Source organism: Panthera leo, chromosome D2 (genome assembly GCF_018350215.1).
Source record: "Panthera leo isolate Ple1 chromosome D2, P.leo_Ple1_pat1.1, whole genome shotgun sequence".
In the NCBI taxonomy this organism is placed as follows: Eukaryota; Metazoa; Chordata; class Mammalia; order Carnivora; family Felidae; genus Panthera; species Panthera leo.
The window spans coordinates 13,343,108-13,355,812 of record NC_056689.1 but is presented as its reverse complement, the minus strand read 5'-3'; the positions used below and the strand labels follow the sequence as shown (position 1 = coordinate 13,355,812).

Below are 12,705 nucleotides of genomic sequence, written 5' to 3'. Positions count from 1 at the left end.
ATGGGCATTTTCTGCACTGCTGTGGCAACTTTTCTGTATTTCACACTATTTCAAAATAACGTTTAAAGTAAGCTCCAGCTCTAACCTGCTCTGCCTAGCTATTCTACCAGATTCTGGGCACTGAAAACTCCTATTTTCTCAGCCTAACTTCCCAGACTCCTCTCCCTCCAAACCCGCACATTCTAGCCTTTTTTATTCCTTGTTATTCCTTTACCGGAAAGGAATCCCAGCTCAGATATCCCCTAGAAAAATCTCCCAGTTACTTACAATAGATTTTTTTCCAAGCCTTCATCTAACTGCACTAGTGTTAACGTATTTACCCTTTTTCTTAATTTACCTTATTTATGTATTTCTACTTGCCGTACCTAGTGAATGTTCGATAAATTGATTTTTAAGTAATAAAAGTATCAAATTGTTATTAATTGAATTCAGAACTTTGGTGGTAAAATCGGATTTAATTTTGACTCGAGAATAGGCGTGCTTTCTGAAAGCTGCTTAAAAGAAGTAACTGAGAATATATGTGACCCTTTTATAGACTGTATCAGAAAACTTGATGGAAAACACCCAATATTCAACTGCTTGGCTCTGGTCTCGATTTCCGAGTCTCTTATTTAGGCTTCCCGTAATTGTGACCTTGTATTTCACAAAAGATGAGACAAATCCAACTGTCTGCATTTGCAATTCAAGCACCTCGCTCCATCTATCCTATGTAGTCCAATGAAGAAATTCTACTCAATTTTTCTTTCAGAAGGTCTCCCAATCCCATTCTCATCCCCACTCTCTCTAGCATTATTCCAAGAATCATTTCCTAGCCGTAGCACTTGCAACCTCATCACATCTGGCCTTTCCTGACTCTTCCTCTCCACTCTTACCTACACATTCCATTTCTAGATGAAACTCCCTCAAATGTTACTTTAAGGATTGCAGCTCCTGTGTGTCACCATCACATCTGTCATCATAATCCCTGTGTGCTCATTCACCGCCCCCTCTAGACTCCTAACCACTGGCTTTCCCTGACTGTACAATTTAGCACATATTTTGTTAAGCCTTACGTAGATTACTTCCACAATAAAACCGTGAAACTATTGCTGCTTGGGGATCACATCTAATAGACACAAAACCCATCATGATGGTAGTCAAAAATCCCTAAATAGGTTAAAATTAAAAGAAAGGTGGAGAAATGGGCTCACAAAGAATGAAAGGGAGCACACACTTCTAGAGGAAAATAATTAGGACGAAAGAGGCTGTGGTTGGACAGTTAAAAAATGATCCCCACTGCTGTTCAGAACTGGTTTTTAACTGTTCAGAGACCACTTAATGCCTCTGAAGAGTTTAAAATATAAGGACTCTTTTCATAGAAAGATACAGACAAAAATACTTTGGAAAATACGTTAGTGGTCTTCCGTATTCTGCTTCGGCTTCCCCAATCTCCCTACACTTAAGAAAATTAACAAGACCTGACCCTCAGGTTATTTCAGGAGAAATAAAATGGTTTTGGAGAACACTATAAAAAACATCCATCTTAATTTTTCCATCCATTGTAACTAGGTTGATAAACTATAGTTTAGGTAACCAGAGGTGAATTTAAGTCAAATTCTGGTAATACCATGAATTCTCACAACAGGCAGGAAGGCAGAGAGGCCCAAGAGTATAAACCTCAATTCCAACAAAATTTGGAATCACTGTTTCTATAACACACAAAGTACGTGATATTAGTTCCTTGAAAACCAGGGTTTCATGATCAGGTAAGAGTGAAAACAGTAGGTAAAGGAAGTTAGCCAGGGGTCTCTTCATAGGCCTTCTCGGTTTTTAATACGCCAACACCGAATCTCTGCGAAGAAAAAATGCTATATATAGCATATATATTTGGCAATGAATTCCCAAAGCATTTCCCAGAACCGGTATTCTAAGACTTCATTTTGGGAAGCACGGTTCTACAACAGTTTAAAAATCATCCATTAAACAAATTTCTGTAACAATAAATACAGGGTCATCCCAAAGGTGCTTTAAAACTATACATTTGAGCTTTTTAGGCCTTAAAAATTATTCTTAAGAAAGGATTGCCTCTAGGTGGAAAGTTCATTTAAATGGGGCATAAAAATCTAAATACCGATTTTTTTTAATGTGGAAAAAAGCAGATGCATATTAAATCACCAGAGACCTTTTAAAAAAGATCTAAATCCAAGTACCATCCTAGACCAACTGAATACAACTCTGGGGGCCTAGAGGTGGGGGGATGGGAGGATGGCCTCCACTGCCCCCCCCACCCCGCCCCCCGACACCAACAGGGCACAGGACTACTGATCACTGTTTTAACAATGTCCAGATGATTCCAATGTGCAGTGGGGCAGAGTGCACTAAAAGTAAAAGTCCAATGAAACTTAACACAGAAAAAAGAAAAAAAAGCTGCTGGTAATGGTTCCACATGTTAAAGAAAATAAAAATTTTTTCTTTAGACAAACCTCCAAGTGATGAATGAATACTCATGTTCAGACTCAAGCAAACTAGTCTATAGTGTATATACAAAGATATAAAAATGCCTAATAAATCCTGAATCTCGTTAATGGACTTTTAATTCTTATAGGTATAATATTCCCTTTTTTCGGTATGTCAATTAACCCCTTGTGGATAATACAGGCTGGAGATGCATGTTCTAGTCAATCATCACATACAGAAATGAACTAAAATTACTTAATCTTTTAGAAACAAAATCAAGGATTCACAAACTATGGCATTTTATTTCAGAGCCTTTGCTTACATTTGTACAATATATTACATAATTCTTCATTGTTTGCAGATCCTAATATATACTTTATAGCTTTTATTCTATAAGCTTTTTCTTCAACGTTTTGCTGTCAACAAATCTTTACAGTCCTGTACAAATTTGAATAACTTGAAACCATTTTCAACAAAATTAGTTACTGTAAGCACACACTACAAGACTGAAAATGCTTTTCTTAGAAAAGTTGAATGTAAAGGATTCTGACACGTTAGCATCTACAACAAAACGCTTCGAAATTCTCACATGTCGTATTGCCAGAAAACAAATAAAACATGCCAGCCCCATCCAAAAAAAGTACACAGAACTACAATTAAAACGGTAAAACAGTCTGTACAGTAAAGTACTGTGTATTAACAGTGCCAGGTATTAAATAGCTTGAATGAACACATCCGCAATATACAAATGTCTTACAAAGGTGTAGAATTAAATACAAGTGCCAAACAGAACAGAGATTGGAATCATACAACATAAAGTCAATACAAGTGAAAACAAGTTTGCGTTCATTTTGGATTTTATACAAGGCATTTAATTTTATAGGCCTACCACCCCAATTAGCTATTTATACTTAAAATAACAACCATCCTTCTGAGACAGTTCATATCAACAACCTGGAACCATACTAATACAGTTTACTTGTTCCTGAAGTCCTCTTGTTGTAGCTCATAATAAAATAAGCAATACAAATGAATTATCTGTATTTAAGGAAAAAGAAACATTTACAAGAAAACACAAAAATATAACTGTTATAATTCATTATGAATAAATATACACTTTGAACTGGCTAAGTACAATCTTTATACATTGTTTAAGATTTAATACAGTTTATTAGCCATTTTCTTTTTTCACACAATGTATTATATCAAAATTAAAAAAAAATACTGATTTATAGAAAAATGGCAAAGTACAGTAGTTCCATTCCAATTTGAAGGGGCATGAAAAGCCACTGCAAGACCTTTTAGCCTAATTCAAACCTGTAAACATGTTCAGTCTTTTTTTAAAGAGAATCTTCAATATTTGGTTACCAGGATTGATGTCTAATATCCTGTTAACTGCAGGTTTGGAATTTATTACATGTGCTTGACTTATACAATTAAAGCCACCCTAAGGTGACTTGCTTTAAAAAACAATTAGCTCGTACAAATGAAAATAGGTTCGTATTTTTTCATAAATAAATGGAAAAATATCAAATGTTCCAGCTTTAACAAAATACAAGGGAATACATATACAGTAAGTTATCTTGACATGTTCCGGCCCACCTAACAATTATGCTTACTGTATTGTCTCTACAGGCAGTGAAAAGCCTCCATTTGCCACAGTGGAAGGCCTTCAAGTTACCAGACACACAATTCCCAGACAAGTTGGAAACAATTATTGCTTGAGGAAAAGCAGTTCATTGTACTTTTTCTTCATAAAAAAAGTGCACTTAAGTGCCAAGTCAGCTTGTCAAGAAACAATTTTTAAATATAAAATAGTGCTTGTCTGATTTTTTTTTGTGCCACTGTGCAGTATAAAAAAAGACGTGGCCCTCAACAGCCATTAAGTGCAAAGTGCTTTAGCAAGTCCTGCTGTCACCTGCACTCAACTGACATTCCATTTTGTGATGCGCTGGACATTGACGGTTCAGCTAACGTTAACATAACAGCAGCTGTTATGGAACTGGATGAAGGGGAAGAAGAGGATGAGGACGTAGCAGCACCTGAAGAAAGGGGAAACCAAACCAAAGGCTTAATAAACGTACATACGACAACAGAGAGAAAGAAAACACCAGCCCCGTAAGCTAAAAGCCTGTCGTATTCTCTGAAATCACTCAAGCCTGCAAGAGCAGTCCGAAGGTCACAATGCCATGATGTAAAGAAAGGAAAAACCAGTGTACCTCAAGTAGCTCTAGACAGTCCTGAAATACAGAGTTAAGGAAAAGGGACAGATCAGGGAATGCCGCTCCCACACAGATCATATTAGGAAAAAAACAATTGTGCACGCAGTCTATTAAGACACGGAAATAAAACCAAGAATCGACTTTGCAACAGTGAGACAAACATCGAAAAGAACTTTGAATCCAATAAGAAAAAGTGGTAATCCACCCAAAAATCTTTTCCTTCCTCCTAGTTCCTGCATCTTTCTGTGTTTAGAGTTTCTTACAAATTTAAATGGTGATGAGAGTGATTCTTAGCGTTGGAACAAAAGGGTCCACAGCTTGACTACTGCTTTTTCCTGCACTTCGCATACAAAGCAAATGACACATCCGTTAGTTTCTTCAGGGAAATTCTCTCATTGTTATAAGTCAATATTTTTTAAAGTTTATTTCTTTTTGAGAGAGAGAGAGAGAAAGAGAGAGAGCGAGCGAGCCCATGGAAGCACAGTGGGGAGGGGCAGAGAGAGCGAGAGTGAGACAGAATCAGAAGCAGGCTCCAGGCTCCAAGCTGTCAGCACAGAGCCCGATGTGGGACTCAATCTCACAAACCGTGTGAGATCATGACCTAAGCTGAAGTCAGATGCTTAGCCAACTGAACTCCCCGGGTGCCCCTATAAATCAATATTTGAAAAACAAAATGTTTTAAGGAATACATGCACAAGGTAAAAGAAATTCCTTCAGTATAGGAATATAAAGTGGAAAAGCAAATCTCTGCCTCATGAAAACCCTCGTTAAGTCCTCCAAATTTCACTTCCCTGTTGTTACCAGTTGCTTCAGTCTTCAAAACTCTAGTAGAGGTGCTGGCAAATTACTGCCCCAAGGCCAAATCTGGCCCACCTGTTGTTTGTTTGGCATAAAAAAGGTGATTTTATTAAAAGCACTGGGACAGGCCCATGGGCAGAAAGAGCTGCCTCAACTGTTTCTGATAAGAAAAATTTATTGGAAGGGTGCCTGGCTGGCTCAGTTGTCAGAGTGTGTGGCTCTTGATCTCGGGGTTGTGACTTCAAGTCCCACACTGGGTGCAGAGATTACTTAAATAAACTATATATATATATAAAACTTATTGAAACACAGCCACGCCCATTTGTTTACCTCCTGCCTATGGTAGATTTTACACCTACAATGGCAGGGTCAAATGTTCTAAGGAGGCCCCTTGGCCCACAAAGGCCAAAATATTTATTAACTGTCTCTACAGAAAATGTTCCAATCCCTGTTCTAGAGGAATGTCCTCTCCAGCCTCTAGAGATAGGATATGCAAATTTAACATGTGTAGCTATAACCTTACTTTGAAAATGTAAGTAGAAGCACCACAGTATAGTGTTTGACTTTTGATTTTTTATTTTTTTAATTAATTAATTTATTTATTTTTTATTTTTAATATGAAATTTACTGTCAAAGAGACAGAGCACGCAGGCAGGGGAGGCGCAGAGAGAGAGGGAGACACAGAATCCAAAGCAGGCCGAGGCTCTGAGTTGTCAGCACAGAGCCTGATGCAGGGCTTGAACTCGAAAACCATGAGATCATGACCTGAGCCAAAGTCAGACACTTAAGTGACTGAGCCACCCAGCCACCCCTCTTGATTATTTTTTTTAACACTTAACAACTTACCTTAGGAGACTGTTCCATACTGGTACATATGTACATCTACCTCTTTTTCTTTTCAAAGTTGAATAGTATTCCATTATATTTATGAACTTTAACTTATTTAATTCTAGTGTCTTCCTGTTGCTAACAACAATATAATAAATATTTTGAGCGTTACAAATAAAATTTTAAATGTCTACTTCTTTTTATTCCTTGCAATGTATCACTTGATAATACAATTTAAATAATTTCTATCTGTTATTATAAATATTATCATGACAAACTTCTTTATCATCACATATTTCTCCTTGGGACCTATTCTTAGAACCGGAATTAGCTAGTTCTCCAAATACATAGTCAAACTGTTTTCCATTATAATTGTGCCAATGCTTCCAGCAATGCATAAAATATAAATTTCACCGTATTTTCCTAGCACTGGTTTCAATTATACTTTTTTTTTTTTTTTTTGGCTAGGAATAGTACCCTATTTGATTTGCATTTCTTTGAACAGCTGAGATAGTCATTTTCCACTGATATTTTAAATAGTATTTAGGAACTGACTTTTACTGCTAACTCCCCAGGGAAGGCATCCATTTATAAGAATCACTTGCTACAGAGAACCTATGGTGACCACACATACAAACACTGTTTCAGAGGAGCTGTTTCTGGGTAGACATCTTACTACATGAAAACACTCTAACAAGGCTTAGGCGATGGAAGAATAAGGAGCGCTGGCACAAGAATTTAAATAGTATGCTTACAGTTGATTTTTAATTATTTTTAAATGGTTACGTATCAGGGGAGGGGCGCCTAGGCGGCTGCTCAGTCGATTAAGCATCGGACTCTTGATTTCAGCTCAGGTTATGATCTCATGGTTCGCAGGATCGAGCCCCGCACTGGGCTCTGTGCTGATAGTGTGGAGCCTACATGGGAATCGCTTTCCCTCTCTCTCTCTGCCCCTCCCCTGCTTGTGTGTGCATTCTCCCTCAAGATAAACTTAAAAAAAAATGGTTACCTATCAAATAAAACCCTGATCCCCTTCCTTTGACAGAATGCTTCTGTATATACTTTCTATATATTAACACTTAATTTCTTTTCGAATCACTCCATGACCCAGACTTTCAGTCTCTCCACAAATTAAAAAGCCTAGACAAAGGTGGAGAGGTATAGGACTTATCACAACCGCAGAAAAGGGAACGAAGAACATTCTTCAGAAGAAAAAGAAAATGAAAACCAAAGTGCTTTGATTTTCATCAGAGAATGGGAGCAGTGGAAACAGAGGACGGTCGGGGAGGCATAATCATAAGCTTGCAATGACTTTGTCCCCCCACCTCCGCCCCTAGGGTCCCCTTTCTCTGTTCCCTTCATAGCAAACGTGAGATTTTTCCTAGAGAGTCACGATTTCTACTTCCTTGCCTCCCCCTCTCTTCTGAATCAGCTTTAGACCAGCTTCTGCACCTCCACAGCTCACAGTACATGCTCTCAAAAAGGCCACCGATGATTCCAGCATGGCCCAGCCACTGACCGCTTTGCTGGCCTTTCAGCAGCATTTGGCACAGATGACCACCGGCCTCCTCAACTCTTGGCCACCTTCATCGGTTTTCTTCATTCAAGGCTACTCCTCACGTCTTGCTAGTCTTCTCCCTCTCAGCCCTACTTGTAAAAGCTGGCTTGCCCCAGCTCTCCTTCTCTTGTACCCACATTCGTCTTCCAGGTGATCTACTCAAGTACTGGGGCTTAACAAACCGCTTACAGTTAACTACTGTATTATGGCCAGGCAATGACTTAAAAATTTGCTCTCTAGTCCTGCCTTCCCGCTGAGCTACACGCTTACGTACCCCACTGTCTACCTGGCATCCCACTTGGATGCCTACTAGGCATTTCAAAAAGTAACATGGTGAAAACAAAACGTCTGATCCTGTGTTCCTCAACCCACAATGTTACCTTTTCTAGGTCCTCCTAGGTTTCCAAAGTCAGCACCAAGTAGCCATTTGTTCCTGCTGGAAACCTACAAATCATCTCAATTCCTCTTTGCTCCACCCACACCATATCCATCAGCGAGCGCTATGAACACGGACTGCTCTCCATCTTCCCTGCAAGTACCCCAGTCAAGGCACTGTCGCCCGCTCCCCAGAGCCACTGCGATGGGCTTCCTAATCGACACTGCTTCCTTCTACCCCTGCCCCTCTAGAGTCTGCTTTCTACACAGCAGACAGTGATCTTTAAGTACTATGAATAGACCATGTCATTTCTCTGTTTAAAACTTTGAAACAGCTCTCTGTCTCACTTAGAATAAAATCTCCACCCCTCATCCTTGCCTATAAGGCCCCACAGGAGTCGGCCTCTGCCTACCTAGCTGATGTTTCCACTGCTTTCACCACAATGATTTTCTTCCTGCTTCCAAAAGGCACCAAATGTATCCCCTCATAGCAGATGTTCTCACCCTGGGGTGATTTTGCACCCTAGAGGATACCTGAAAAATGTCTCGAGACATTTTTGGTTGTCACAACTGTAGGTTGCTGCTGGCATCCAGTGGGTAGAGGCCAGCAATGCTGCTAAGCATCCTGCGGTGCACAGACCTCTCCCCGCCCCCCCTACCCTGCCCACCCCCCTGTCAGCAAAGACTTACCCAGCCCCAAAATGTCAAAAGTTCCAATACTGTTTTCTCTGCCCAGGACTCTTTTATGGACCGAGCACCGTGTCTCCCCAAATTTCTATGCTGAAGCCCTAACTTCCAATGTGACAGTATTTGGAGATAAGCAATACGTTTCCTGTTGTTTAAGACCCCAGTCGTGGTACTTCGTTATGGCAGCCCTGGCAGACTAAGAGAACTCTTTTCCCCCAGATTTAACTTCTCTCGCTTCCTCTGGTCATTCAGGTCTCAATGAACATGTCCTGATCATTTGTAACCTAACACAACCCATTCAATCTCTGCCTTAACATTACTCTCTTCACAGTGCTGTTCACTATCTGAAATCTTACTTGTTTTGTTTTTCAAAGCAGACTATCTATAAACTCCATGAAAGTGAACATTGTGACCTGTGACTTGAGATCATTTTTTCTTTAAATTCTTCCCCATTTTATAGATGAGGAAAATAAGGCAGAGCGATTAAAGAACTTGCCCGAAGACCCAGACATAAACTCACACGAATCTAACTGTGGGGTCATAGACTGCTGGTTTAAGTAAAGGAAGGTTAACACTTACTTTCTCTCTCTTTCTTCTTTAAACGCTTTCTCCTCCGATCAATGGAAGCTACTTCAGATTTTAATGACAGATAATGTTTTCTGATTTCCTGAAGTTTCTCTTGAAGAATTGTGATGCGTTCAGCACTTGTCATATTTTCCAAGTCCGCTGTGAATTTAAAACTTTCATCAGTATGTAGTATGGTTGTAGAAAAATGTCAAGACAGATAAACTAAAACCAAGGCTTGTGAGCATTTGTTTCCCTGAGATTTTTTTTTCTAGCTAGAACATGAGAAGCTATGCCTACATAAGGGCACCTGGCTGGCTCAGTTAGTGGAGCACGTGAGTCTTGATCTCATGGTTGTAGGCTCTAGCCCCACACTGGGTTTAGAGATTACTTAAAAATAAAATCTTCAGGGGTGTCAGGGCGGTTCAGTGGGTTAAGCCTCTGACTCTTGATTTCAGCTCAGGTTATGATCCCAGAGTCATGGATCAGCCCCGAGTCAGGGTCCATGCTGAGTGTGGAACCTGCTTCAGATATTCATTCATTCTCTTTCATTCTCTCTCTCTTTCTCTTCCTTCCCTCCCTCCCTCTCCCCTACATGCATGCTGTCTCTCTCCCTCTCTCAAAAATGTAAATAAATAAATAAAATAGGGGCGCCTGGGTGGCTCAGTCGGTTAAGTGTCCAACTCTGGCTCAGGTCATGATCTCAGTTTGTGGGTTCAAGCCCCACGTTGGGCTCTGTGCTAACAGCTCAGAGTCTGGAGCCCACCTAGGAGTCTGTGTTTCCCTCTCTCTCTCCCCCTCCCCTGCTTGTACTCTGTCTCTCTCTCAAAAATAAATAAACATTAAATAAATAAACATACACATACATACATACATACATAAAATAATCTTTTTAAAAAAGGTATGCCTATATGTGCCAGGTACATAATACATGCATGGTATCTGTTGAACGTATGCGTGTGTAGAATTAAAAACCTTATAACCTAAACATGCATGCTAAAAATTCCTCATTCATATACAGTATCACCACAATGTATCACTAAAACTTATACTTGGAAAGACACCAAAATGTTAAAATTGAATATATTTTTGAATGTCAGGACTGTGGATAAATTTTTCTCTTTTGGCCTCTTTTTGTTCTTTCTTTAGATTTTTATGATTATGTGTAATGTGTGGTTGTTTGTTTGTTTTTGAGTATATATAACTTTTAAGTTGTAGGAAAATTTTTAAAAGCTCTAAAGAGCAGTTTTCAATTTCCTAAGAATATCTCCGTGTGTGAGAAACGCTGGGATAATCTTTTTTCGAAAAGTGTTTATTACGGAGATTTCTCACATAAACAAAAGTATAGAGAATATAGAATAATGGAGTCCCATATACCACCACCCAGCTTCAGTGATTAGCAATTATGGCAAATCTTGTCTTATTTATACCCCATCTACTCCCACCCCCAAGACTAGGTTGTTTTAAAGCAAATTTCTAATATCATATCATAAATATCTACTCAATGTTGGCATCTGCCTGAATTGCCTTAAAATTTTTCTGTTAGCAATTTGTTTATTCAAATCAAGATCCAAATATGCTCTCGACACTACAACTGGTCATGATGTCTCAAGTTTGGTTACAGCCTCTTTTTCAGAGGGATTAGCCTCAAAATTACTAGGCTGAAGCTTCTTCCTCTTACTAGGTGTCACTTACACATCTGAAAACTCCATTTGTAAACTTTGGGTAGTCGATTACTGGGTTCCTTGAGATCAGGATCCTTGTCACCATTCTTTCCACATTTTCCCGGGGACTGTGTCCTGGCCGGAGATTTGGTACTGTGAGACTTCATTCCAGTAGAAACTGATTTGACTGACTGAGTCTTCGTTACACTTTCCCCAGCAGAAAGTTCTTCACTATCACTACTGTTTGCTGAAATAAAAGTAGAAAGAAAAGCGTGAGTAAACAGAAAAGTAACAAAAAATTTGTCACAGACTTTACTGAAAAATTAATTTTAAAATTAACTGCATGACTTTATTACTCAAATAAATACCTTGCTTTATAGACCCTGCCTAGAAACCTGGAAAATTGTCATGTATAAATACAGTAGCACCTCAGTTTAGGAAAACAAAACCAAAACCAAAAAATGCTTCTTACCTGAATTGCCAATAATAATTTTTTTTAAAAAAACATTCAAACTAATCTTCCGTTATACCTGGTAGACTATCAAATGTATCATAATTATAGATTTCAATGGCTTTTTATTCTATTAGATTACTATATATAAAATAGAATACAGCATCTTTTTAAGTGACTCATTGTAGCAACTTAATTTTCACATTTTGGGTTGTATACAGAACCCAGGTACATGTAACACTTTTTCTACTCCTCTGGCCACAAGCAAACAATGAAAGATAATCATGAAATTCCTTAAAAAAACTTCTTTGGGAATGAACTCTAAACTTTGATGTGTACAATGATTTTTTTCCTTAAGTAACTCCTACGTCGTAGCTTGTGGACTAAAATAAACCATCAGTTATACTCACTCTGGTAAATATATTCACTATGAAGATTTCACAAATCTGCAAAATAATTATGTTACAACTGCCTTTGCTGATTAAAGCCTCGGTACTGGAACAGAAAGGCTTAACCTTGACTGTTTAACCATGTGAATGAGTAGATGATGGGATTGATTATTTCCATGGATTACCTTTCTGGATACAAAGTATTATCTTAGATTCCATGAGTTAGTTCAACTTTACTAAATTTTTCTCAGAGAATGGCTTCCTCATTCTGATTTATCAAGCCTTAAGCCCAATAATTAAAATGGGAGAATACAATTAACTGTTACTGCTACAGAACAGTGTTTGAATACAATTAAATATACCCACTATACCGCTAAATTATAGGAATACATTAACTGACTCGTTGAAGAGGAGCCCTCCTAGGATCTGTCATTAAATGGTAAAGTCTTGAAGACAAAAACATCACTGTGTAGTAACACTTTAAATATCCTGTTGGTTATTCCAAATAATTGGTGATCAATTTGGCATGTATTGATTGATTCTTTATCTACTAACAGCTACCCCAAAAAAGGCACAGTCGGGCTCTCAAAGCCTGACAAGTATTCTAGATAGGAAAGGTAGACAGCAACTCCTCCCACTGTGGTGTTTTGAGAATGAAGAAACTCCACCACTCCTTTACACACATCTCGAAAGGATCCCCCCCAATCCCCCCACTGCTGCTCTGGAAGCCCTG

General features: G+C 38.7%; 1 protein-coding gene across 3 annotated transcripts in view; it reads right to left on the bottom strand.

The window, feature by feature from the left end:
- Nucleotides 1-2,711: 2,711 nt before the first annotated feature.
- ARID4B (AT-rich interaction domain 4B) overlaps nt 2,712-12,705 on the bottom strand; it is a 152,536-nt gene continuing 142,542 nt past the window's right edge. For 2 of the 3 annotated variants that reach the window (XM_042907712.1, XM_042907713.1), the window contains 3 exons: nt 11,164-11,379; nt 9,484-9,630; nt 2,712-4,478 (listed from right to left, as the gene is read on the bottom strand). In XM_042907712.1, coding sequence (XP_042763646.1) covers nt 4,351-4,478; nt 9,484-9,630; nt 11,164-11,379 — 491 coding nt within the window. In that variant the 3' untranslated portion in view covers nt 2,712-4,350. Of the gene's footprint in view, nt 4,479-9,483; nt 9,631-11,163; nt 11,380-12,705 lie in introns of those variants that run through there. The other variant, XR_006194326.1, reaches the window with a different exon arrangement.